The 27,707-nt window shown below is 36.7% G+C and overlaps 4 protein-coding genes across 8 annotated transcripts; 3 read left to right on the forward strand and 1 right to left on the reverse strand.

The window, feature by feature from the left end:
* Positions 1 to 113: 113 nt before the first annotated feature.
* LOC111780938 (uncharacterized) lies at positions 114 to 5,338 on the forward strand. The gene is made up of 4 exons (XM_023661342.2): positions 114 to 401; positions 483 to 570; positions 4,452 to 4,604; positions 5,074 to 5,338. Exons 1-4 carry the CDS (start codon positions 269 to 271, stop codon positions 5,105 to 5,107), a joined length of 408 nt encoding a protein of 135 aa, XP_023517110.1. The 5' UTR covers positions 114 to 268; the 3' UTR covers positions 5,108 to 5,338.
* Positions 5,339 to 6,760: 1,422 nt separating this feature from the next.
* On the reverse strand, positions 6,761 to 12,490 carry LOC111803245 (uncharacterized). 2 transcript variants are annotated; one of them, XR_002816363.2, is made up of 6 exons: positions 11,019 to 12,490; positions 10,143 to 10,897; positions 9,961 to 10,050; positions 7,657 to 8,430; positions 7,342 to 7,531; positions 6,761 to 7,248 (listed from the first exon to the last, which is right to left on the reverse strand). XR_002816363.2 is itself a non-coding variant. In XM_023687576.2 (5 exons), exons 1-5 carry the CDS (start codon positions 11,125 to 11,127, stop codon positions 7,400 to 7,402), a joined length of 1,860 nt encoding a protein of 619 aa, XP_023543344.2. In that variant the 5' UTR covers positions 11,128 to 12,490; the 3' UTR covers positions 6,761 to 7,399. The 2 variants fall into 2 exon arrangements, 1 of the variants encoding a protein (XP_023543344.2); XM_023687576.2 differs by having other exon boundaries at positions 6,761 to 7,531.
* A 4,602-nt stretch (positions 12,491 to 17,092) lies between these two features.
* On the forward strand, positions 17,093 to 21,970 carry LOC111805668 (mitogen-activated protein kinase kinase kinase 1). Its single transcript, XM_023690830.2, has 9 exons — positions 17,093 to 18,333; positions 18,537 to 18,621; positions 18,702 to 18,764; positions 19,413 to 19,576; positions 20,290 to 20,362; positions 20,455 to 20,514; positions 20,617 to 20,727; positions 21,139 to 21,379; positions 21,483 to 21,970. The coding sequence occupies exons 1-8, from the start codon at positions 17,429 to 17,431 to the stop codon at positions 21,355 to 21,357; spliced, it is 1,680 nt and encodes a 559-aa protein (XP_023546598.2). The 5' UTR covers positions 17,093 to 17,428; the 3' UTR covers positions 21,358 to 21,379; positions 21,483 to 21,970.
* Positions 21,971 to 23,345: 1,375 nt separating this feature from the next.
* LOC111805341 (uncharacterized) lies at positions 23,346 to 27,577 on the forward strand. 4 transcript variants are annotated; one of them, XR_002816656.2, is made up of 3 exons: positions 23,346 to 23,539; positions 26,124 to 27,270; positions 27,371 to 27,577. XR_002816656.2 is itself a non-coding variant. In XM_023690388.2 (2 exons), the coding sequence occupies exon 2, from the start codon at positions 26,137 to 26,139 to the stop codon at positions 27,115 to 27,117; it is 981 nt and encodes a 326-aa protein (XP_023546156.1). In that variant the 5' UTR covers positions 23,346 to 23,539; positions 26,046 to 26,136; the 3' UTR covers positions 27,118 to 27,577. The 4 variants fall into 4 exon arrangements, 3 of the variants coding, with proteins under 3 accessions (XP_023546156.1, XP_023546147.1, XP_023546169.1); XM_023690388.2 differs by having other exon boundaries at positions 26,046 to 27,577; XM_023690379.2 differs by having other exon boundaries at positions 26,124 to 27,577.
* The last annotated feature ends 130 nt before the right edge of the window (positions 27,578 to 27,707 follow it).

Genomic DNA, 27,707 nt, shown 5'->3' on the forward strand with positions numbered 1-27,707 from the left:
ATTTAACATTTTAATAACAAAAAATGTCAATTTTTGTTTTTTTGTTTAAATGTTTATGGTCATTTATCATAATTTAAACACGTAGGCATAAAATTTGCTATAATTTTCCAACACAGCCATGAGTAGCTGTGATTCTAGTTTATTTCTGTTGAACTTTTTGGCAGGAAAGGGGTCTGAGCGGTGCGATCATTCAGTTCACAATAGCCTCTCCAAATCCACCTGTCTCCAATCGCAATCGTAAGGAGAAGGCAAAAGGGAGAATCCACCAATGGATTTGGCGGAGCTTTGGTCAATTTTCGGCCCTGGCGTTGCCGGAGCTGTGTTCGGCGCCGGGTGGTGGTTCTGGGTTGACGCCGTTGTCTGCAGTTCTGTTGCCGTCTCCTTCCTCCACTATCTTCCAGGTTCTTTATTCATTTACCAGTCCATACCATGTATAATTTGCAGTTAGGGTTTTTTATGGTGTTTTGGTATTGGGGTTTTAGGTATTTTTGCTTCGTTTGCGGCTCTGATGTTCAATTGCGTTCGGAAGGAAGACATCGATTATTCACCATATGAGGAAGGCGAATGGAGGTGAGTAATTTATGTTTTATCTGCTTACCTCTCTCTTTCTATCTCTTGTCGTTTTCAGCCGCTTTTATTGTTTAAAGATGCCACCAATCATATCGCGATCCTCTTGCCTGATCATTCGATTCGATTGAAAGCAATGTCACAGTGTTTTTCTTCAACAAGTGATTGCTCAATGTGATTTAGTGTCTTGCTAGCATCTCCCTGGATGAGTTAGGATTTCATGAACTCGTACATCTGAGACTTAACTCTTAATTTACAATTAGAATACCGTAAACTATGCGTGTCTGCAATAGAAGTCGAGGGTCAACTCTGGGGCATGGTTGAAGGACTTGGGAATTTGAAACCAGTGCCAAACGATTGAATTGTTTGTTAGCCGTCCACTATAAGCTTAGACGAGGTGAAAAACCAAATGGGCAAGTTGGCAACACAATCTGAACACTGTGTCAATGGCTGTATTTAGTGTAAGAGTGATTTGGAGATGCAATCCCACACAAAGACTTATACACATTCTTTTGGCTTAAGCAGTATTTGTACTTTATATTTATTATTTGGACATCCTTTTAATCAATTCTATAAAACCCCTACGGAAGGAAAGCTTTTTCTCTAAGAGTGGAAGACTTATTCTTCTCCAGTCTATCCTTAGTGACATTCGTGTGTATTTTCCATCCTTGTTTTGGATCCTTGTGAAGGTTTTGTAGTTCCCTAGAGAGACTTATTTGAAGACCTTTTATGGGAAGGGGTGGAGGAAGGGAAGGGTGCACATTTGGCAAATTGGGACGTGGTGTGGGGAATCTTAGGGTATGTAATAGGGCTTTGTTGGGCAAATGGTTACGGTATTTTCCTTGAGAATTTGACATTCTAGTTATGGTAGTTTTGTTATTCTGAGGGGGAGGAAATCTTTAGTTATGGAGCCTCGTCCTTTTGGAGGGGTCCTCCTGCATCACGTTCTTTCGTTGTTGGGCGAGCGCCTTTATTTTCGAGTTCTCCCATCTTTTCCTTACTCTGGAAGATCAAAGTCGTGATGAAGGTAAGTTTTGTCTGTTTAGCAAATCCTCCATGGCTGAGTTTGTACTCTGGATTGCATTTAGATATTTTTGCCTTAAATGACTGGGGCATTATGTGGTATCCTTTGTGGGGGAGCAGCCGAGGACCTAGATCATCACTTTTGGTTTTGTCAGTTTACTAGATTGTTGTGGGGTGGCTTCTGTGAGACGTTTTCCTTATGTTTGTCTTGGTCGGGAGTTGTAACTCCATGGAGTTCTTTTTTTTTTTTTTTTTTTCCATCATCCTTTTCATGAAAAGGGCCACTTTTGTGGTTTTCTTTTCTCTGTATTATTGTTTATGGCCTTTGGGAGGAAAGAAACAATAGGATCTTTAGAAGAATGGAGAGATTTTTGGGTGAAGGTTTTTTATTTTACTTATTTATTTACTTTCGATAAGATACAATTTCATTAAGATTTGAAATTTACAAAAAAAAAAAAGAAAAAAAAAAAAGAAAGTGTTATCCATGATACTTACAAAAAACTTTCCCAATTAACAATGAGGAGGTAAGATTGTAGGAAGCAAAATATTAGACAATTTACACTATTTCATGGTAAACAACATTGTTGAAGAGCCTAGTAGGAGTTTTCGTGAAAACTCCTTGCCGCTCTTTCCAAATATTCCAAAAGAAAGTCATAATGAGGTTGGTCCATGCCAGAGTTTTTGCATTCTTTAAAGGGTGGTGCGTTAAGACCATGTTCAGTTAATCTTTGACCTCCCTAGGAAAAGTGTGGTGTCATCCAAAAATGTTGAGAATATTTATTCATAAGTTAGTACACTACATAAATAGGTGGTTTTGTGATTCATTATCTCTCTTGCCTAAAGGGCATTAATTGGAAAATAGAGTCATGCAGGGCATTCTTTTTTGTAGGTTTTCATTTGTGCCAATGGCTTTGAGCATAGTTTCCAATGGGAAAAACTCCACCGTTTTTTGAATGATTACCTTTCCATATTGTCTTGGCTATTGTGAGGTTTATGGCTTCTATTTTTTTCCCATATCCATCATTAAGGATTTTGTGGAGAAAACCCATTCCTAGGAAGGCATTTCAATGAGCCTACTTCTTGGGATAACACTATTGGACAAGATCAAGGCTTAATTTGGCCCATTCTGTAGCTTTGCTATCCTTGAGGTTCGTATTGAACTGTGACTTCCAAAATTTGTTGTCATATTTCCATATTTCTTTGATTGTGGTCGTCTTGCAATGTGAGTGCCTTTTTTTTTTTTTTTTTTTTTTTTAATAAGAAACAACTTCATTGATGATTGAAATTTACAAAAGGGATGTAATATCCATAGTGTTTACAAAAGACTTTCCCAACTTGCAATGTGAGTGCCTATACAAAGGAGGATATTGCAATGCTAGCATGGTGTTGGCAATCCAAGATGTGTTTACTCCATCACCCACCCTATGGCAACTGCGGTTAGTGATGAGGTTTTGGTGCTCTTTTATAAACTTCATGGCCCATTGGCAAAAGATGGGAATAATCGGTTTGTACAAGATGTAGAGCGTATTTAGCTTTTATAAGATTCCTCCCACAAGGCATTACCTTCAAGTGAGGTACGGTCACTTGTTAGATTTCACACCTCTGGGTCTCTGTTTGTGAAATTTTTTTGTCATTACCCCATAGGTCTTATTCTGCATGACTAGAGCTGGTTGGGCTCTTCTTGGGTTTTTTTTTTTTTTTTTTTTTTTTTTTTTTTTTTTTTTTGTGTTCCTCGTGTATTCTTCCATTTTTTTTCATAATGAAAACTCACTTTTATCCCATAAAAAAACCCTTTTCAACCTTCTCCCCAATCGGGTGGGTTGTGAAAAGGAGGAACTAAGGGGCCAGAGTGAGGTTGGTTAGGGTTTGAGATCATGCTTAGTGAGAGAGAGTTGAAAAAAGAGTATGTATGCAGAAAATATCATAAACGAAGACATGGAACGTAACTTCTTGACAGAATGGTCCCAGGATAGTAAACATAGGTGGAGGTCCAACAACTTCTGAAAAATGGTGTATTAGAGGTTGTGATTCTCGGCGAAGGTATAAGAATAATATTCAAAATGCTATTATATAGAAATAAATTTTTCATGCATCATCCCTCCCAAACTTTAAAGTTCATGCCCCCAAGAATTTCCATCAATCATAGGTCCACCAATTTAGGGAGGCAAACCAATAACCCAAATTCTAGAAAAAGAAAAGACCAGCTCTTAAAAGAAAAGGAGCAATAGAGGAAGATGGTCTAGAGATTCGTCATCCTTCTTACAAAGACAACAAGCCAAGGGGGACAAAGCCCAATGTGGGAACTTCTGTAATTTGACGGCAGGATTAACTATTAAGATTGAGACTTCTATAGGTGAGACACAAAAGAAATGTTCACTTCTTAGGGACTTGAAATTCCGAATATAAACCACGAAAGAGGCCTTGAACTTAGCAGGAGGTTTGGTAAGGTAAGATGCCTGGAAAACCATTTCCTCACACCTTCAGCAGTTGCGATACTCGTTTGAGAATAAAATTACTAGTGACTTGCAAGCTAAACTCTAGCTTGTAGGCACTTCATTAAAATCTAGCTTGTTTGGAAGACCTATTGCTTAAAGAAATCTTTTCATATGCCCTAAGCTTCCATACTAGTCTACAATATTGGTTCATATTAGGTAGGACATGATGAATTGATATGCTAGTTATTTGATAGTTTTACTTGAGATATCACGGAAATAAGCCTCTGTAAAATTCAAGTTTTGGAGACCTATAAGCAAAGGAAAATTAGAAGAATTGTGTGATAACATCGAGAATTTAATGTCTGTTTTGATGTGGTGCTAGTGTTTTTCTGTAATTAACAGTACTGACGTTTCCTTTAACTGCAGATTAAAGCTTTGGCTCTTCTTCGCTTATGTGGTATCCTTCGTTTCATTAGCAGCATCTGTGGGGCTCTTGATTCAAGATTCAGTAGTAAAAACTGGCCTATCAGCATGGACGGGAGTTGCAGGAGTATTGCAGTGTGTGTTTGTGTTGGTTAGGTAAATGGCCTCTCTCCTTTTTATTATCTTAATTCTGATTTTTCCCATTTGTCTTTTAGTTGGATTTGTGCCAGCAAACATGTAGCCACTTCTTATTGTCTACTCCACCTAGTTGTAGAATCATTCAGCAAGGCAACTTTGTTAAAGAAGAGTTGTTGGGGTTCTTTCATTATGTTGTTTCTCTTGATTTCTGAGCATGTCTGAAACTACTACATAAGATGTTTAAATCGTGCCATAAACAAAGTTGGTTGAACAGGAATATTTTCTCTCTAGCAGTCTGATGCTGTATCAATGTATGCCCCTGTTCTTTGGTCTTCGTTGCATTAAATAGCTTTATGGAAAAACCAAAATCATTGAGGGGTTTCAATTTTCATCACTAGCACAAGTGTCATGTAATACAAATGCTATGTAGCTAGACTCTGGTCAGTACAGTCTATGTTCTGTTTTCCTGAAATACTGTTTGTTGCAGTGGGTTGATTTACTGGACTTCTCACACGGAATAAGTTGGAAAGAATTATGCACTTAGATCTCAGAGGCTGAAGAGTTACCAACTGCATAGCGCGTTGCTTCGTCAAGTCGATTGTGTGTCATTTGACTTTTCCAACTATGGAACTGAACAGTAAGAGCTTTCTACTTGTAAATGTCATGTTAATCTTAATCTGAAACCATGTCTGTAAATCTTTATGGATCCAATATAAGTGAGCAAAGTGAGCCAGCATTCAATGTTTCAGCCACTTCAGTTTGTCGCAGTGTTCATATTATATACTTACAAAGCATAAAATGATGCAGGGTGGTCAGTTTTGCTTTGGTTTTTAGTTTCTTTCCTTCGAAAAATTGTGGATGCAAAATGAATAATATATAGATGGACAATGGTGGAGATGGACAATGGTGGTATTGTCAATAGACATATAGATGGACAATGGTGGTATTCAATCTATTGACAATAAAATGGTGATATTTGAGATTTTTTTTTCCTAGTTGAATTTGATCCAAATTTATATTTTTTGGGAATGGGTTGGATTGTGTTCTTATCTATTAATAGGTTTTTTTGTTCACTCGGCCTAATGTGGCAAATGCCAAAAGGCACTTGTAACTAATCGGTGGAGGATTTTGGTTCATTACTAGGGATTTTAGGTAGCACTTGCAACTAATCGGTGGGGTTTATTACTAGGGATTTTAGGTCTTTATTGCCAACAGATAACTAATCGGTGGGGGATTTTGGTTTATTACTAGGAATTTTAGGTCTTCTACTAGGAATTTTAGGTCTTCATTAGACAACAGGTAACTAATCGGTGGGGGATTTTTTAGTTTATTATTAGGGCTTTTTAATCTTTATTGGACAACCGGGAGTTTTGAATTTCAAGATTTATTTATAAAATATTCAATAACTTGATACGAAGAGATCGTAGGTCGAATCCCTCACCTTTAAATGTCGTTGAATTAGAATATTTATAAATTTATTATCATTTTAGATATATTTTAATCGGCTGATTAATTTTCCCTTTCAAAAAATAATGAATTAAGAAAGCCCAGGAGGGGTCAAGAGAATCGTACTTAGACTACGACATCAAACAACCATTTGCTTTAATACGAAGCATAGGCTTTGAAGAACGACTTAATGAAATGGACGAGTCCAGAGGGGATTGCTTAGGCAGCAAGTAACTAACAGCTTCATTCATTATTGAATCATTTAAATTTAACAAACGAGAGCTGCTACAGCCGACACTGACTCCGAGAGGGCCATCAACCATCCATTGCTGACAATTTTAATTACTCATAAATTGTCACTTTTATAACCTCTTTCATTTATTCAATTCCAATTCAAAGAATGATCATGGGTTTATAGACGAGGAATACTAATTTCATTGGTATGAGCCATTTTGGGGATCTCCAAAGTAAAGCCATGAGAGCTTATGCTCAAAGTGGACAATATCATACCATTGTGGAGAGTCGTATTCGTCTAACCTAAAGAATAACCTAGTGTGTGTTCATCACTGATTTTTTTTTTTTAAAACAAAAAAAAAATAGTTGGCAATTTATTTCGAACCAAGATCTCAAGTCATTCTTAACACCAAAAACAGAAGAGATGCTTAAGAGAATGGGCGACTAGGAAACTAAAAACCATTTTGAAGAAGAAATGAAGAAGAAATGGGCAATTAATCACTAAACTTAATCCCTCTTATTGATGTGTAATTAGTGCAGTTCAATGTGAAACAAAGCTACAAACTACCCAACCACCCAACAACATCCCAAACAATAAATCAGTATCAGCTGAACCAAGATTGGAACTTCCTTTCTTTTTTTTTCTTCTTATCTTTACCATTTTTCTTTGAAGCAGCACAGTAAGTAACCCTTTTATCTTTTCTTGTTTTTTTTTTTTTTTCTGTTCTTCCCTAGTAACTTCCAGAATCAAAAACCTCTTCAAAAGTGAGAGAAGAAAGAACCAAAATAACCCAAAGAGATGCATCTTTGAACGCAGACAAAATATGCGCCTGCCAAACCTCTGCAACTGCCCTTTTAAAACTGCAAAAACTCCCGCTGTAAAGGCAGGCAGGCAGGATGATTTGAGCAACTGTAACTTATTGCACTATTTGCACTGTTCAGTGTTTCAATTAACATCCCAACCCAACTCCCATCAGCATTTCTTTAAAACCATGAAAACAAAAAAGAAGGAAAATGATTTTAAAAGAAGAAAAGAAAATGAAATAAAATAAAATAAAATAAAATAAAAACTGACCCATTGCGATTAGAAACTGTGAAGAACTAGAACTTTTCATGGGTGAAAAGGAAGTAATTCAGGCATCCGAGTCAGATGAGCTCAGTTCAGAACCGGCTCCATCCTTGCTACTTCCCTCGTGAGATTCAGATATCTTTGGCTGAATGCATCGCGGCACTTTTAGAGATGGCTTCAACTTCATGCATTCCAACTGCAATCAAAATTAGAGCATATATTACAAAGTTCCAACTTCAACAGCTAATGTAAACAAGAACTAGATTTTGGAAAGTATTGCAGAGGAGATTAGTGAAATGTCACAACAAGTATTTTGTTTACCTCCTGATAGAAAGAATTGATCTCTTCTTCGGTAAGGCCTTCGTCCTCACCGTAGTTCTCTTCCCATCCAAGAGAACGAAGAAAAGCAGCCTCCTCCTCGTCTAGAGATTCCGAAGCAGCGTGCCTCTGAGTTTTTTCACCACTGTCACAAGATCCCCGAACCTCTTCGGAACCAACTCCATGTGGAATCTCCATAGCACCATTTTCAATCACTTGAGAACTTGCAGGAGTGTTGATTTCTTCCTTTGTTAGTTCATCAGATTGGCCAATTGAAGGAGATTTCACAGAAGAGCATGAATCTGAGAGAACAGCAGAAGAAGTTGTTGAAGTTTTCTTCTTAATGAGGTTAAAGAAATCATTCCGACTCTGGACTTGTGATAAGGAAGGTTTTTTCTCCAAAGTTGATCCAGATTTGAGATCTAAGCTAGCTGCCTTCCGCTCCAAAGAAGAAACATTTGAGTTGTTTGGGCTTTTCAAAGGAGCATGTGGAACTGAAGGTGCAAGAGCGAACTGGTTGTTTGATGCCATGCTGCTTGCGTTACTAGTTGGACTTGAGACATCCTTTGCCGCAAGGGACACACCATTTTCTCGCACAGGTTTTAGAACAAGAAACTTCCCATGAGAACTCTTTTGGCCATCAGGCTTGAGATGTCCTCCACGAGATTGGTTGGCATGGACTGACGAGGGCTGTGGCTGTCCACCCTTGGTGGTTACATTAAGTTCTCCAGTTCTTGATACTAATTTGGTCTTTGATTTATCAGAAGAATTAAGCGCCTGTAAAAAGGGAAACAAACACTAATGATCATTTAAGGGGCCAAAACAGAAGACTTGCAGTTAGATATAATAATGAGAAATATGTATTCCTAGACATGTTCAATGCTGAACTGGAAGATAAAATCAATAGTTTGTTGTAGAAATTTATCATGAAACTAACTATATTTCATATTACAAGAGTAGAGAGTTGCTTGGATGTAGTTTATCAAAATTGTTTTTACAAACAGATCTTTTAAAATTATCAAGAAAGATATGGTCTGTTTTCATATTTTCATACATTTCTTCACCATATAAATATAAAAATCTATTTGTACTTTTGAAAGAATATTACTATTGATCAGGCGTGAAAAATTAATTTAGAAAACTTTAACTAAAACACAATATATATATATATTATTGTCTTCTGTTTTCTTTTGGTTCTAAATCCATTTTAAGAACTATACTGCTAGCACAACAAAAATTTACATCGGCTTCAAAAGGCAAAACAGAACAAATGAGAACCCCTTTCAGAAGAGGAGTGCTCAATTAAGTTATAACCATTGATACATGAAGAGGAGATCATAATCAGTTAACAGCTTAACGATCTTTCAGGTAAAATAAAAAACTTGCCTACCAAATATAACACGTTATCAAACAAAGAATACTAACCCCACCAATGGTATATTGGCTACAGCACAACAATCAAATGAAGAACCTTAACATAGAAAGTTTACACTTCCCTTAAAGCATATTTAACCTACTACCACTGGCATTTTCGACTCTTGAGAGAGTAAAAAGTGGTCAACCAAAGATAATTCAGTCTGCAAAGAATCGAAGTGGCAAAGCACATATATGCGCACATGAAATCGGATCCAAAAACAAAGCCTGCAATCTCTTTCCTATCATCTACGTCTTACAGATTTCCAAAAGGTAATCAGGACAGACCCCTTCGAAGAATTGGCAATAACTATTTCCTAAATCAGATAACGCATTAGATGATATAGAACCCCCCTGCCATCCCTTTCTGGGGCTCACTTGTACTTTGTTCTTTCAATCATCCTTAAATTGTGTTTGTCATCAAATAGAAGCGGGGGAAACGACATAGTTATCTAGCACATTGTAAATGACATCGAAGCAGAAGCTTCTAGCATTTTCAAATTCCACTATCTAACAGTTAACACACACTATCCTTCAGTCATTAAGTTAAAAGGACAGAATACTTGAATAACAAACTTCCACAAAAAGTTCTACAGTTTCTAAAATGTAGAAGCAGTGTTTATTTGACAAGCGACTCTCTCTACATATAAATCCTAAGAACTTAATACTACATAAGTAGCTAAGGAGTGAGTATTAGTTCTAGCTAATATCAAAGATTGACACAAGTTGTCAAGATACCGTGTAAATGGTTCTCAGTTCTCTCACATGTTTTAAGTACCAAGCTTTATATTTTTTAATCAACAAAAATAATTGCACCAAAATTAATCAAAATATAAAGAGGTAGAAACAAATCTATACAGCATAAGATTCAACAATTGCATCAGCCCCAATTACCATAGCTTTTGGCATAGAAGGTGTCACCGGTATTAATTGCCTGGACTGTTTAATAGCCAATTCCTCCAGCCTTTGAGTCTTGACAGATAACTAGGAAAGTTGGGGGGGTAAATGGTGAGAACGTTAGATCAAAAGGAGCACATAATATACAACACAAGAAGCCAAAAGGTACAATAAGGTACCTCAGATGCCTGGGGAGCAGCACGAGCTCGAGATGGAGACTGCACCAATGCTTCAGCCATATTAAGTCCAGCTGTCACACTTGGAGGTCCTATCACCGATGTAGCAGGAACATTTTGTTGAAATGACAATGACCCTGTGGTGCTTCCAATCATATTGGGCACCTCAGCAAGAGCAGATGTCCATCCCTCTCCACCAATTAAGGCTGAATTCCCAATTGGCAAGCTTTGAACTGGTGAGCTCAAACCAGGAGATGAAACTCTTCCAATTTCTGATGCTCCTTGCCTTTCTTCGGATCCCAGTGACGGAAAATCCTTTTCAAAGACAGATTTTTGAATGCTACTGCTGACACTAGATACAGAAGGCATTCCATGACCGTTGTTGTGAATGCTGTTAGCACCAGCTTTTATATCTGTTGCAACTCTTCTGTGAAACAACTCATCTTGCTTCCTGGATACCATTGAATGGGATCGACGCAAACCATCTTTATCAATCCTACCAGAAAGAATCTTTCCTAGAGAATCATGAGCATCACAATCCCAATTATCCCCAAAGCTTAACCTATCCTTTTCTTTCTCACGATCCTTATCACGATGACCCCTGTTAAAACTACTATATGCATGTTTGGCAGAACCATTGCTCAAACTTCTCCTTGAATTTGATGAAGATGCCCGATCCAGAAAAGCAGAACGTGTAGTGTCAAAATCACCAGTGGTCTTGGAAGTTCTATTTCTCGATTGAGATAGAGAGGACACATCTACACGATATAGAACATACAATTAAAGACGTTCACCATTTCAAACCAGAGGCAAGTCGGCAGTAAGTGAAAGCATCATTAATGAGAGCATGTAATATTTTAAAATAAAAAGAAGCAGTACCTGTTGGTGAAGAAGACAACGGAGAAAGGTGGTTTGAATTGCCGCCACCAGTAAAGCTTCCAGTACTTCTCAACCATTCTGGAACTAAAGTGGGTTCACTTCTTTCCATAGGGAATACTGAACATGATCAAAATATCAGAAGCAAAAAAAACACTTCTAGCCTTCTTTACCACCTCAAATCGCCCAAAATCGCGCTCCTTATACAGCGGAATGTATAAAGCCCTAACCTGTACTTTGTTATTTCAAATTCCTAACCTCTACTTTGCACTCAAGAACTTCTACAAGCCATGTGTGTCATCAACATAGTGGCATACCCAGGTTGACATGCGCAGTGAATTGCTTCAAAGTTGCAAACGCACGGGGAGTGAACCCAGAGGATGGTTCTCAAAATTGATGTCCTAAATGCCACTAAAGAAGCTTTTCTTCTACAATTATCCTACTTCACAAACCACTGCTATTCAATCAAGTAGCTGCCAATTTGGCTACAAGCTGAACGCATTATGAACGGGATTTATCTCATCTTATGAACAAAATGAATACAACCCAATTCTCACACGGGAGAGGAACATCAGAGGATGAAAACAGAGGAAATATCAAGGATAAGATGATGAAGCGGTTTCAATTAAAAAGAATGGTATGAAGGAAAGGCCTCACTATCTCTCCCAGCCTCCGTGTTCAATTAACTGTAGATTCGGTCAGCAAAACACCCTCGGAAAACCCTCGTCTTCAAGGGAATCGGTTGAGATGCAGAAAAATAAAGAAGGGTATATCTCACGAACAAAGAGGCGGACAATTCCAAAACAGAAGATTGTCCCCGTCAAAATAGTTCGATCAGAGGAGGAACAAAAAAAGAAAAAAAAACCCTAACGAAATAAGAAATTAGAAAAACCACAATCCGAACACCGATTGAATGTGCCGAAACAAAAATCAGAAACCCTAAGCCAAATATGCACCCTCCGAAAAACCTTCCACCGATGTCCGAACCGCAAGAAAAATAAAAAAGAGATAAATAAAATACCCTAGGAAATATCCGATGAAGACGAAGAACTAACCAACCCTACCCCTAGACAGATTGACAAACCTCAGAAGACGGAACTGTTTCAATAACTGCCTCGAGTGGTTGCTGAATATCCCGAAAACAAAAAGAAATGCGTCTGAAGATGGCAACAAGAGAGAGAGAGGTTCAGACAGTGAAGAAAGAGCGGCGGCGGAGAGAAAGAAGAGAGAGAGAGAGAGAGAGAGAGAGAGAGAGAGAGAGAGAGAGAGAGATTGGGAATGAGAGAGAATGAGGCTTGGGTTGTTCGGAACAGCGAATAGGACTTTTGTCAGTTCGCTCGGCTGGGTCAGGTTCAGCCACCGTGCGGTGGCAGAGAGAACAAAGAACGGCAGAGAGAAAACGGAACGGCGGAGAGAGAAGAGGAGGCAAACGTGTAAAACTCTGGCGAGGGAGAGACGGCGAATTGTGAAAAAAAGAAGAATTAAAATTAAAATAAAAAAAAAATAAAAAGTATTTGGTTTTCTTTGACACTCTCAAAATCAAACAAACAAACAAATGAGTCCCTCTGTTCCTCTTTCAGCGCCATTGCTAAATCTAAATTATTATTTATTTATTTTTCTTAATATTATAATAAATATTGGAAGTAATTTTTTTAATTAATAAGAAATTTCCCCAATTTTGTTGGTAATGGGCGGCGATTCGCTGCGACTCGGTGTACTCTACATTGTAGGTACGCCACGTGTTTCATGTACCCTATGACTAAATTACCCTCTTCTTTTTATCGATTTTAATTTACGGATATTTTCTAAAAACATTAAATAAAATATTAACTGCTTTTAGAGTTTAATTTAATTTTAGTTTTAAAACGATGCTTTCAATATCTTAATATTAAATCATATTTTTTATGAAAATATTTAAATCTCATTATTAAACATATTTCTAAGGTTTATATTTATTATGATAATTATATAAAAAAAAAACGTATCATTTTATCATATAACTTGGATTTTGATATTTTTAATGTTTAAATACTATTTATTATTTAATTTTCTAAAATTTTAAATTTTAAATTAGTTAATTATAATAATTCTGTTTGTTTGTTTATGGTGTTAAATTTATATAAAAAATTTATATATATATTCCAACTGATAGAAACAAATAACAATAACTTTTAAAATCATTAAAAAAACTTTTAACCCAATTTCCTAAAATTACCTTTATTAGAAAATGGGGCCTTGCTTATTTAGGTTTTAATGCATTATTTATGAATATAAAATTCTAAAATAAATAAATAAAAGAGAGTGATTGGTTAAATATATTATTTCACTAATTTAATAAATAAAAATACTCTCAAACTTTAAATTTTGTCTAAAAAATTATTTAATAAGTATTTAAAAAATTTATCACTCGAATAATTAAATTAAAATTAAAAAATGTTTAAACTTAAACCTATATATATAAACAGCTACCGAAAAAAACCAAACATGTCGTATAAAATAGGGACAAGTAAAAGGGTACAGAGGTCATGCATGAATCCAAATACAATTTTTATAATTTTTATAATTTTTTTATCCGTTAATATGAAAAATTCAAATAAGACGACTTAAATGGTTGACATTTTAATATTTTCATGGACATGGAAATTTCTTATGAAATTCAACCGAAGATCGAGAGGCTTCCAACAATTGACTATTTTTTCACCGAATTAAAATAATATTAATGGTTGGAAAATAAAATTGAGAGAAAAAAAAAAAAAAAAAAGCTAATTGACCAAAAGGAAATTAATTATTGGAATAATTCTTTTTCTTTCTAAAATTACTTGGCCTCCAAGTTCTAAAAATAATAATTATTTTTTAAAAAATATTTATCTGGATTTTAATATTTAACTTGAATTAATCTGAAATTAATAATTTATTTTGTTTTTTCTGTAAGTTTTTTTTTTTTTCAATAAAGCAGTTTAGAAAATTTCAGGAAAAAAAAAAAAAAGAGGTGTTAAATATTTGCAATACTTGCCCCTGGAATTCCAATAATTGAAAATGGGGCTCCCAAATTCTTGGTATTCCTATTTCAGCCCCCAATGCAAAGGAACGGGTCTTCTACTATTTATGTAGTTATTATTTAATCAATAAATCTCGTAAAAGAAAAAATTGTTAGTTGAAATAATTATAATGATGGAGAAACGGCGTCGTATTCGCATTTAATGAAATAAATTAATCTACTTGTTTTTCTTTTTTCTTTTTATTTTGAGTTTTTTTTTTTTCATTTAAATTTAAGTTGTGTGATAGCTCAATTTCACGATTAATTTTAATTTCAATTTATTTAATTAATCTCATTTTTTTTATTTTGTTTACATTTTTTTGAATTTAAAATATACTTTGCGATTTAAATAACTGATTTTTATTAAATTTAACGTATTTTTTTTATTTAAACATATTATTGTAAAAAACCAAACACTTATGAGAACCATATGACATGTGTAATGATCGGTCATTTCATACATAGTATAATAGTGGTCGTTGTTGAAAATAATGAACAAACCATTAATAAGACCATTAGAAGCTATCGTTATATTTATGTCAAGTCTTCCCGTAATCTTGTTTCTCTAAAGAGTCTTTGTCACGAGGCATAAAAATTCAAGTGACGTATGAAAAGAAAATAATAGCGTAAGTGAGTATAAAAATACTGAGTAGCGGGCTCTTGAAACTTAGCAATTTGTATACCCTAGTCATCTTGTAACGACCTAGATCCACCGCTAGTAGATATTGTCCTCTTTGGGCTCTCTTTCGGGCTTCCCCTCAAGATTTTAAAACGCGTCTGCTAGGGGAAGGTTTCCACTCTTTTATATAGGGTGTTTTGTTCTCATCCCCAACCAACGTGGGATATCACACATCTGTTCATGCTTACCTTGAAACATAATTATCATACTTTTACGCTCGATTCACCTGGCTATGCAACTAACCAAAACTTTTTGTAAAACCAGCTAAGTTATCTATGTGGGTCATTCAGGGAGAGCAATACAAGCGTCGTGCTGCTAGGCGAAGCGATGAAGTGCTGCACCTTAGATGGCGAGAGTCCAGTAATAGAAAGTATCACTAATTTACGCTCTAACCTAAGTAGCATGGAGCATTGGAATCTCGTGTGAATCAACAAGGACCACCTTGCAAGGCTAAATACTCTTGGGTGACCGATAGTGAAGTAGTACCGTGAGGGTAGAGGTAGTTGGTAACTCTCTAAAATTCTATCTTGGTAACGTCATAACACAGAGATTGGTAACCTTATAGAATCTTATCATAATACCATAGTAAAAGATAGCGACTTAGTGTTTGTCAATTAAGATACATATGTGGACTAGCCAAAAATGACTCCACCGTTGCCAGGGACGGCTGGCAATCCATAGAGGCTCGACATAGTATATCATAACGTGTTGTCGATCTACCATGAAATCCTATTTAATAACAACGGGAACATCTCCAAACAATGACCACGAGCCCCTCACAATGGCATGAGAAGTTGCAACGATGACATACAACAAGCCAAAATTCTCTTAGACGGTCGTGAATCAATGGAAAAGTGAAATGCATTGTGTTGGATTTGTTGATTGTGTTTTTTAAGGACTAAAACGAACGAAAACGACGAGTTTCACACAAAATTAACGATGACTCAGAGTAGGTTAACAATGACCCGAAATTGAACGGTTATAAATTAAATATAAAATAATAAAAAGTAATAAGAGCACCGACAAAGAGTGGGTTTATTTAGTGTTTTAAGAGACAACAGTGGTACAGCTAATAAACACAGAATGGTGTTTGTGTCTCGTTGACTTTGGCAAAAGGTTTAAGCACTTCGAAGTGGGAGACACTCGGGTGGGAGCTAATTTATTTTACATATTTTGTTGATTCAATAATTATATTTCTATTTTTTTTTTAATTATTGTCAAAGTAATATAAAATTTTGTTATTCAATTTAGTTTTATATATAATAAAACGTAAATTTTGTTGGTAAAAAAATAAGTATTATTTAATCATAAATTGACTTTACACGGTTGGATAAGCGCGTATATTACATCGACATATAGTTTAAAGTAATAGATTTGTTGAAGTTGAGTTAGGATGATAGATAAGTCGAGTTTCATGTGATGTATGTGAAAATATTTTAATATAATAAAATGTCAAATCGTCGTTGAAGAAATTATCTACATTTTAAACTATAGTTTTTAAAATAAAAATATTTGGTAAATTGTCGAACAAGCTAAGAAGCTTTAGGACATTTTAACCATTCAAGCTATGTACTTCGACAATTATAGAAATTTAATCTTAACCTTTTAATAATGTAATAATCGCTGTCACTTAAGTATTAGTGAGTTGGGTTGGGTCGGGTTATAACATTTTTCAATCAAAATAACTTGGTTAAATAATGAACTGTGAGACCCACATCGATTGGAGAGGAGGGTAAGCCTTAAAGAAGGTGGACACGAGGCAGTGTGCCAACAAAGATGCTAGCCCCAAATGGGGTGGATAGGGGTCCCATATCGATTAGAGAAGGGAATGAGTGTCAGCGAGGATGTTGAGCTCCGAAAGGTGTGGATTGTAAGATCTCACGTTAGTTGGAGAGGAGAACGAAACATTCACTATAATGGGTGTGAAAATCTTACCATTTTAAAAACATTGAAAAAAGTCGGTGACCATATCTGCTAGCTGTGGACATGAGCAGTAATATGAACCCAACCCAACCTATTTATAATTTTTTTTGGGTAGAGTTGGTTTGAGATGGTCGGTTATTTTATTAAATATAAAATTAAAAAGTTTAGAAAGGTAATTTAATAATTTTGTTAGAATATAAATGAAGTATAGAAATTAAATATTTACCATAATAGAATTAATATTAAATTATTACACATTTAGAGAGGAAACGTGCTTTTTTAAATGGCTATAATACTTTATTACGAGGAAAACGTGAGGAAATAAGGAAAAAGAAAAGTATGAGACGAAGGTGAAATTAAAAAAATAAAATAAAATAAATAATAATAATAATAATAAAAAGAAAATAAAAAAGGTCGAATTTTATAAGCTGGTGGAGCAAGGGGATGCGTCAGCGACGGTGAGAAGAAATAGTCTGTACTTGGTATCCGACAAGCAACAAAAAGAGGTCCCTCCAAATTCCAAGCCAATCGCCGTCGCCTCCCCTATTGTTTCGGCTACCAATTCCTCCACGTAGCACCGCGTTTTTTTTTTTTCTCTCTCTCTCTCTCTCCGGCGTTTACCAGTCCAATTCAGTCCATCTTTCCTCGTTCTTGGAGGCTGATTCAATCTTTCAATTCCTAATTCCATCAATTTTTGTAGTTTTTCCTTCCTGAAATCGTTGATTTCTTGTTGTTGACGGCGGTGGGGGGATAGTTTAATGGGCTAGAGTCTCGATGCATCGTCTGCCTGAGTTTTTCTCTCCTGGGAAACGAAAAAAAGCTATGGATTCGAGAAAAAACGCCGGTAAACCCAAGCTTGGCCGACTTAATGCGGCGAAGAACATCGATTATGACGCTCCTTCCTCGTCTTCTTCGCTCGAAGATTCTTCTGGATCTCTTTACACTCGGTCCATGGACACGCCGGATGCCTCCAGCTTTCGGATTAATGGGATCGACGGTGAAATTGATTTCATCTGTCGGACTTTAGGGCTAAACGGTCCTGAAGACTTTGGGATTCCGATGGAGGCTTGGGAGGCCAGAAAGCTTCGTTCATCTTCCGAGCTTCTACCGAAGTCGAGATTGCATACTATTGATAGCCCGAAGAGCGAGGAAGTTAGTATGGAGAAGGAAGATAAAGAAATCGAAGATGAATTGTGTCTTAGGGTTAAGGATTCAGTTCGAATTAGCGTTGAGCAATCGACGGCTAAGACCGAATCTCTCGAGTGGAATGAAAGCCGTATGGCTACTACTGTTCAATGTAGCCCGAGAAGTGGAATCAATGGTGCTCGGCCTCCCTTACTCAAGCCGCCGCCGCCTATGGATGTCGATAATACTTGGGACATTTTGAAAACCTTTGCTCCTTTAGTTGACGAAGAAAATCGCGATGAAGTTCAAAAAGGAATCGAACCTTTTGTTGAAGGAGAAGGAGAGGGAAATATTGTCGGGCCTGTGGAGAATTCACCGCTCGTTCGGTCTTGGTGTTCTTTCACAACCTCGAATGATGATGACTGTTCGAGCTGCACTACAGAGCCTGCAAATATTTCACCCAATATGAGATGCAAACCCATCATCACGACTTGGGTAAAAGGAAAACGTCTAGGGAGCGGTTCATTTGGATCTGTGTATGAAGCAATGTCACAGTACGTTATGTTTCTCTTAGCTTATTTGGTAGGAAGAAGAATTTCCCGGTGGCTGATACCCTTTTGTTGATAGGAAGAAGAACTCAGCTTAAATCCCACATTAGTCTTCGTTTACTCTGATAATTCATCTGGGTTTCCAAGAACATCTTGATCAGAAAGCCTTAGTGTTATTTTGGCTATCTGATTTTGTTTCTCTTCTGCAGGAGTGGGGCCTTCTTTGCAGTCAAGGAAGTATCACTGCTCGATGAAGATAGTCAGGGAAGACAAAGTATCTATCAACTTCAGCAGGTGAGTTACACTTGCCCTGATTTGAAATTCTGAATGTGTACACTTTATAATCTCTTATTCATAACCTGCTTTTCTTTCAGGAGATAGCTCTTCTAAGTGAGTTCGAGCACGAGAACATAGTTCAGTACTATGGCACCGACACGGTATTGGCCTTCTCCATCCTGAAGAATTTGAAGTTATTAGGCATCTGAAATCATCTTTGGGTGGTTCGAAAAAAGTCGAGCTTAATTATTTTAGTTTATTAACTTAACCATCTATAGGGACTAAAGTATCTTGGTTCTAGTCTTTGATAATCTAATACGTTTTCGGTTTTCAGTTGAGTATACGCAAAGGATATGAGAGTTCAATTCAATGTTAGTTGCCCTTGAATCACAAACGAATTCTAAGCTTTGGCTGAATTGTTATTTGCATTGTGATGCTTATGTTTTCTTTGTTTTCCTTTTCATCATAGCTTAGAATTCAAATATTTTGTTAAGAAAGATGAGAAATCAAGCACAACTTCTAAAAACTAAAAACCAAAAACCTCGGGGATTATCAGAGATGACTTAATTTTTCATCTTATTGGAAGTATGTTGGTAGGTGCAGTGATGCGCAGAGTTTGGAGCACACATCATCTGATTACTTCCTGCTTTCTTTTAGATTTGAGCTTTAAGTTCAGGCCATATCATGAATTCTTGCATGGCTATCCAATTTTAGCTAATGTAGCAATTAATTTCATCTAGTTTCCTACTCGTCACTATTACAATTTCGTATATTCAATAGTTAATACTTTACTTGATTATTATTTGCAGGAGCCGGATGGGTCAAAACTCTATATCTTCCTTGAGCTTGTATCTCAGGGCTCCCTTATGAGCCTATATCAGAGGGTTGTCCTTACGGATTCCATTGTTTCTGCCTATACAAGGCAGATTCTGTGTGGTTTAAAGTATCTTCATGAGCAAAATGTGGTTCACAGGTACACAAATGAATCTATTATGTTATTGGTTATGAATTGTGCTAGTGAATGCAGTTGTGAGTTTTCTTTTAGTTTTATTTCGTCTGTCCGGAATGAGTTACGCTTATCGGTTGTTGAGTCTGAGACTCTTATGGATCCGTCTGTATTTATTCTGTTCATATTTAATACTATTGCCGTGGATGGGAACGGGCAAAGATTTGTCTCAGTTGTCAAGTTCATGCTATTTTTTTTTTTTTTTTTTTTTTTTTGTAATCCTTTGATCTTGTGGCTGGTGGGTATATCTCATTTTGGAGAGGGGAACAAAACATTTCTTATAAGGCTGTGGAAACCTCTCTAGTAGGCACGTTTTAAAACCGTGAGGTTGACGACGATACGAAACGGACTAAAGCGGACAATATCTACTAGCGATGGGCTTGGGCTGTTACATTCTCGATTTCTTATAAAAATTAAACTTGCTATGATTCTTAAACCGTATCCAACAAATATATCAGTCCCTCCATTAAAGTCTGTAAAATTCTTCTTTGATCATATCCTTGAGGAGATATTATATCTAGAATTCCTCTAGGTTTCTGTTAAAAGAATATCTGGACAACCATTTTAAATAGGTTCTTCTTCTTCATATTTATTGATCTAACTCTTGCTTCACTACCCCAACCCCTCTTAATGAATAATAATTTTCTTATTTTGATGTTCTTGAAATTTTTGTCATAAAGGGATATTAAATGTGCCAATATATTGGTGGATGTGAGTGGATCTGTGAAGCTTGCAGATTTTGGTTTGGCGAAGGTTTTCTTCTCAATCTATTTGATTATTTCTGTTGTTGGCCTTGTTTTTATGTGAATTTATTTCCATAAAACCATTGTCTTCATTCTCTTCAGGCAACAAAATTGAACGACGTTAAATCTTGTAAGGGAACTCCGTTCTGGATGGCACCTGAGGTTCGCGTTCTTCCTTAAAGTCGAGAAAATGAATCAAGTATATTGTTCTTTTGTAGTTTACTTGAAAATAAATTCTCATCATCAGTGCCGTGATTTATGCAGGTGGTTAATAGGAAGGGACAGGGCTACGGTCTTCCAGCTGATATCTGGAGCCTTGGGTGCACAGTATTGGAAATGTTAACCCAGAAGCTTCCATACTCGGAATTCGAAAATGTACGTGCCACCTTTGTTCTTCTTCTCCATCAACTTTTTTTTGTTTGTTTGGCTATTTGTTGGTTCGTGTTCTGTGGGATTGTGAGATCTCACATCAACGGATGGGGAACTAAACATTGCTTATAAAGGTGTGGAAACCTCTCCCTAACATATGCGTTCTAAAATCGTGAGGCTGACGACGATACGTAACTGGCCAAAGTGGACAATATCTGCTAAGGGTGGACACTTGGACTGTTACATTTTCAAAGTTGACAGCTTGCGTTGAAACTGAGATAACACAAGATTAATGGTTCGAATGGGTTTTGAAACTTGCAGCTCAGCTCTATATTTATCAATTCTTGTTTGTTATGATAGGAGACAACATAACCATTATTTGTAAGGTTCTAAAACTGCTATCCTTCGAATTCACAGCATATGCAGGCCCTATATCAGATTGGAAAAGGCAAACTACCGGCGATTCCCGACTCTCTCTCAGACGATGGGCGGGATTTCGTTCTGCAGTGCCTTAAAGTTAATCCAAACGATCGTCTTACTGCAGCTGATCTTTTAAATCACCCGTTTGTTAAAAGACCAGCTTCCAGTTCATCAGGGTCAGCATCTCCTTACTACAGGCCAGGCAGAAGAATTTGACCTGAAAAGGAAGATTTGTAAGGTAGAGTTTCTGCTCTTCATTTGTTACCAAAAACTGAACAGTCTATGATATTTATTCTCCATTTCATCTGGGTTAATATATATGCTACACTCCATTCTCTCAGATTCTGGAGTTGAAAATAGGCATACACGTCAACCGACTTGGTTACATCCTGTAGTTGAACGGCTTGCTGAGAACCAAGACCCGGTTCTGGTTCTTCGCACAATCTCGGCTGTAAAAGTTCGACTCCGGTACATTTTTCTGTAATTATTGGATTTCTAGAATAGATATTGATGTACGCAGCAGAGGGTAACTAGTTTGTGTGCCACTGATACAAGAACAGTTAAATGGGAGTGCTTCTAGTTATTGTGTTTTAGTTAGTTGGGTAGCTAAGAAGAGAGAACAAGAGAGAAGAAGAACAAGAAGAACAAGAAGAACAAGAATGAAATTTGCTGATTCAGGTTGTGATTGGTATTATTATTGTGCTTAGCTACTTGGGTGATTCAGGCCTAGCTGTGTTTTTGTAACTGTACAAAAGAAGAACATTCACGCTGCTTGTAAAAATTAATTATATATAGATAAGGCAGTCTCTTAGGTGTTTTCTTGCTTCAACTTTGAACTTTGTCTACTTTTTAGTTTTGTTCTATCAAGTTTGACCATCTTGCTTATCATTGACTTGATCTTTGGTCAAAGTTGAACTTTCTAAATACGTTTCTTCCATTTTCTTCTTTTTTTTTTTTTCTTTTTAGAAAACTTGTATAAATAAAAGTTTTGCAATAACGAGCATCGTAGAAACCACCTTAGGTTGGCGTAGTATCGAAATGACCTATTTTTGTATGCCTCGAAAACCCCTGCCTACGTCGGATAGTCATCCATGGATCAAACTTTCCCAAACCAACACCAAGACCTAAATGCAGGAGTGGTAGAAGGGTTGGTATGAAGGAGCAAGTTCTGCACAAGGAGAGGAAGCTTAGCGTAAGACAAGATGCTTAATTACTAGCGACAAAAGTATATTCCACAAATGGAGTCCTTTGCTAAGTAAGCTACGTGTCACGGTTATGCTTGTCCAACACGTGTTGTCGATGGCCGTATGCCTCTTTCAAACCCGTTTTACATGTTGACATCTTAGATAGGTCTTTATTATTTTATGTTGTGTCAATATGGGGTGTATAACTATTTACCAAAATCATGTTTACACCTGTTAGGGCTAAAATTCTCCAAAAATGTACTATACGGAGATGCGACTCTTTGTCAACTCCTCCTACCTAGATTTTGTATAACCGTTGGACGAAATGATATTTAGGCCTACCAAACTTGAATCACCTCAAAATATACTAAAGAGGAATGCGACTAGTTGTCAAATTCTCCCTACCTAAAAGTTATATGATATTTAAGTTGTTGTGTTATCTTTTGCTCATAGCCATATAACATTACTTTCAATCTTTCTTCAATTTTTTCAAATCGTTCTCAGATGTATTTCCTTGCTCACGTTTACTAAAACATTTCTTGCAAACGTGACTCGAGGCCTGAGCATACGCCGACATTGTTTGCGACGTTCGAACTTCTCACGATTGATTTGTTCGCTTAGTCAAAACAAGTGTCGCACAATCGTTGTCCCGCTGTCGCAAGAGTGCGATTGTGCCACTACGCACCTTGCTCTTCTCTTATAAGCAAGTAGATTTGATTAAAAAAGAAGCTGAACAGAAAACGTATGACTTGAAGTGAAGGGCGTTACGAGTTACATTGGTAGCAATGGTCTCAGGGTAATAGTTGAGGTACGATAAGCTAGCCATAAAACAATATTGAAAACTATATAAAATTGTAAAAAAAATATAAATTGAAAAATAGGGCCTGAGGCCCATGTTGAAAAATTGGGCCTGAGGCCCAGTAAATAATCCACACAATTGGGGCCTTGAGCCCACAAGAAATTCATCATAGTGTCGTGAAGGAAAAAGAAACGATGAATTTCAGATTAAAAAGGAAAAAGAAAAAGGGGAAACCTCCACGCAAGTCCCCAGCACACCTCTCCGGACAATCGAGAGCGCTTCTCTGGCCTCGATCCTCCGTTCTCCGTTCTCCGCCTTCTTCTCACTTCACAATTCACATTTCATTAGGGTTTCAATTTCACTCCTCTCCCTCGTCGGCGACGCCTTCAATTCCCGGAATCACTCACCCATTCAGGTGCGTTTCCTTCCAATTCCCTGTCCCCCTTCTTTTTCCCGATCTTAATTCTCTCTTTCTCCCTGTCTTTTCCTTTTCAATCCATTTTTTTTTTCTGTGGAGGTTGGATCATTTTTGTCATTTCCTCGGATGCCTGTTACGTGTTGGTTTCTCATATTATTCATCGCACTGTGTGGTATTCCACGTTTCCTCTCTGTTTTAGGGTTTTTTTAAATCGTTTGTTTGTTTCCTCTTTATCATTTCCTCCACGATTCTGTATATGTTTGCTACTCATCAGTTCTCAAGATGTCCAATCAAAATAGTTCAATTGGGAATTATAATCCCGCATTTGCCCTCAATGTTAAATGAGGTCTCCCTTTGTAGTTCTCAAAGTTGTGTTTCTTTCTTTTTTACTCCCAAAATGTTGATGTCTGGCATTTTGTTCATACTGATTGCTTTGTGCGTATATAGATTTTAGAAACTTTTTACCTACTAACAATAATTCCAAGTGTAACCTTGATTTCTTGGACGCTGCAGTTATTTTTCTGTCGATTGACTTTTCCTTCTATTCTGCGTAGTATTTGAATTTTCTGGCATGAAAATTTATGGATGCCCACTTACAAGTGGGTGGAGGACGTACACCAATGTGGATTTCAATGTTCTCAATCTAATTATTAGAAGATCGGACGGCTGATTAAGCTTTTTCACTGTATCAAATAACTTTTAGAGGCTATAGGGCACGGCAATGACTATACGACATCAGAATCTAATATTATATTTGCATTGGTAGCTGTTTCAAATTTGCTACCAATATAGGCTTTAATGATCGTTGTATCTTGTTTCTTTCTTCTTCACGCTTTCGGAGAAATTATTGAATATGTTATGAAACTGTAGAATGATAGTGATTAATGAATGTTAGAAATGAAATGTGATGTCTAACATCTTTTTTTGTTGAGAAGTATGTAGATTTTATTATGCAAACACATTTTAGTTTCAGAATTTCGTAAATTTACAAAGGGGTTAGAGACTATCTAAGTATGTACACTAGTGTCTTCAACTTGGAATTCCCCAGAAAAGCTCTTTTGAAGGCTCGCTGGGCATGAGTTTAATAAGACAATAAGGTATCATAAAGGAGAGAGGGAGTCGCCTTGCCTTATCCACGTAGAAACATGGATTTTAACCTGTAGGGCTTGCCATTTGGCAACGATAGAAAAATGTATTTTTGATAAGCATGCATAAATACACCTCCATTTCACAACCAAAGTACGTAGACTGCAATAAGAAAGTTTCCACCTAGATGTCAGAAGCTTTCTCCAAGTTAAAAAACCACATTGTATAGTATGTACATGTATATATGATATGCAAGTTGACTTATACCATGCCTGGCTATTTTTTTCATGTAGGGTATAATTAGTGTTTTTCAATTATAATGGTGATAATAAAATATCCTTTGTTATTCAGAAAGTATTTAGGCTTTTTGTGTTGATTTATCCATTTACATACAGTTTTATTAGTTCTTCCTCAGTTGAGTAAGTTTTACTCTATTATCCCTTTATTGGAATGAAGTTGAAGGACTTGGACTGTAAAACTTGCCATCACTATCGCAAGTACGATAGAATTTTAAAATATTAGGAAGATGATATGATATTTCTCTCATATGTCAGATTTCTTTTGCCCGCTTTCCTCAAATATCTATGGAAGTTGCTATCATTTAAAGCATTTCTTGTAATACCATTCAATTCTCTTTAAAGAAGATTCACACCTTGAAATCTATGGATCTTTTTGGGGTATTGAGTTATTTTACTTAAATGTATCGGAGTTTTTTTTTTTCTTTTATGGTGTATTGAAGATATAGACCTTGATTACTACACAATGATATGAGTATGTTAAAAAAAAAATAATAATAACAAGCCTTTGAACTTAATAATAATATGACATGATGTACAAGTGGTTGTTACATGACATACAAGTGGTTGTTACATGACATACAAGTGGTTGTTACATGACATACAAGTGGTTGTTACATGACATACAAGTGGTTGTTACATGAGATACAAGTGGTTGAACAGTTTTTAAAAAAAAATCCTAAATTTTGTTATTGAACTATCAGTTTAGTAGCTTGTGGTTGTAATCCATGAGGCACTCAAGACTAAAGAAGATGTATGTTTTAGTTGGTTCAGTTCCGTTATAGAAAATTTTCTTTTGAACTTGTCAAGGGGTTGAACATCTATTATTGGGGTATGGTTATGTAGTGTGTGACGATGTCCTCTTCTTGTGGTTTTGATCAACCTGCTTCTTCATGTAATTGTCTATTTGTTTTATTTTTATTCCTGTTTCTGCTATAATTTCATTGTCTATTTATGGAGAGAATTATATTATGTATTGTCTATTTTATTTTGTTTTTCTTCCATGTGGTATTATTTATTTTTACGTGATTAGGACCAACAGCTGACTTAGGCATGAAACTTATATCTTAATGTCTGGATTTCCCCATCTTGATTTTAGTTGCAATAAAATTCGGGTGCAGGCTTGAGTTTGTGAAAATCTTGAGAGGTCCACTGTTAAGAGTGATCTGATGCTCCCACTTCCCCCTAACTGATTTCAGGTTCAATTTGTGAATGGCTATGAAAAAGATGCAAAGCAACTCTGATTCTAGGCGTTCTAGGGGAAACTCATATGTGTTGCCATCTAGTCCATTGAAAGTTGCTAAAAATGTTTTCCTCAAGAAGAGAAACTGCAAAGGGTCAGAGAAAAAAGAGTGGGAGGATGCTACCTGCTCGGTCTGTATGGAGTACCCTCACAATGCCGTGCTTCTCCTTTGTTCATCATATGATAAGGGTTGCCGGCCTTATATGTGTGCAACTGGTCGTCGATATTCCAATTGTCTTGATCAATACAAGAAAGCCTACACAAAAGTAACATCAACTCAAAGTTCAGAACAATTGAATATGCCGGTGGAAAGTTTAAGCTTGAATTTGGATGCAGGGCAGCCAAGTGAAAAGGTTGATGTGCCAGAGCTGTTGTGTCCCCTTTGTAGGGGACAGGTTAAAGGATGGACAGTGGTGGAACCAGCACGGAAGTATCTTAATTCTAAGAAGAGAAGCTGCATGCAGGATAATTGCTCATTTATTGGATGTTACAAGGAGCTGAAGAAGCACGTTAAGGCAAAGCATCCATTAGCTCGACCACGAGAAGTGGATCCTGTGCGTGAAGAAAAGTGGAAGAGATTTGAGCACGAGAGAGAGCGAAGTGATGTGATTAGCACGATCATATCATCCATCCCTGGAGCTATTGTTCTGGGGGATTACGTGTTGGAACCAAACCGAAGTGGTTTTTACAGTGAGTACGATTCTGATATGGATGAGAATTTGGATGATGATTCTTTCTTTTCCATGGATGCATTTGGTTTTGGACGGGACAGTGGTCTGTTTTCTCGTAATTCATACCGTAGGGGAGATGAGATTGATTTCGGGATGCACCGTGCTGCTGCAGGTCTGGGATCTACTGCTACTGGTGGACCAGGACGTGGTTTCCGTAGAATTATATTTGGGAGGTCGAGGCGGCCAAGACAGAGGGGAGGACTTAACAGAATTCCATAATTATTATACAGAAAAGAGGAGGAACAAGTGGGAGTTAGGGGGCGTAAGCTTTTATTGAGATAGGGCATGTATATTCCTTAAAACTTCTCTTGTAATGGAGGTCTGTCGGCATTATTCGTCGGTTAGAAGTCATACACACCCACTCTGTTCATGGTGCATAAGTCATAAATCCTTTCTAGCTTTTTTTCTTTTTTTCTTTTTTTCTTTAAAACAAAAATTTAAATTTTAATGGTCAAAGAATTTGTTTGAACAGCCAGCATTGGGTGTTTTTCTCCGCTGGCGTTGGAGTGGGGAATAGGCATTGTTGGCATTGTTAGGATCCGTCGGTGTTTAGCTTGGAAGGCAAAGGAGGTACAGCAGCGGAGCTTCCCCTGAGCTCCCTTTGATTTGTTGTCAGTTTTCATTTGATTGACCGACTAAACAGAACACACGACAATGGAACAAATGGTTTTGTTTCTTCTGTTCTTTTAGTAGCTATTACTCTTTTCTATGGTTCTTTGGATGTTCTTTTCTTTGTTTCTCAGGCTTACATGGTTAGCACCACACTTTGGGCTAGCCCTCTATTGCATGTGGGCATCAGCCATGCTATT

This window comes from Cucurbita pepo, chromosome 1 (assembly GCF_057944985.1).
Source record: "Cucurbita pepo subsp. pepo isolate OVF chromosome 1, ASM5794498v1, whole genome shotgun sequence".
In the NCBI taxonomy this organism is placed as follows: domain Eukaryota; kingdom Viridiplantae; phylum Streptophyta; class Magnoliopsida; order Cucurbitales; family Cucurbitaceae; genus Cucurbita; species Cucurbita pepo.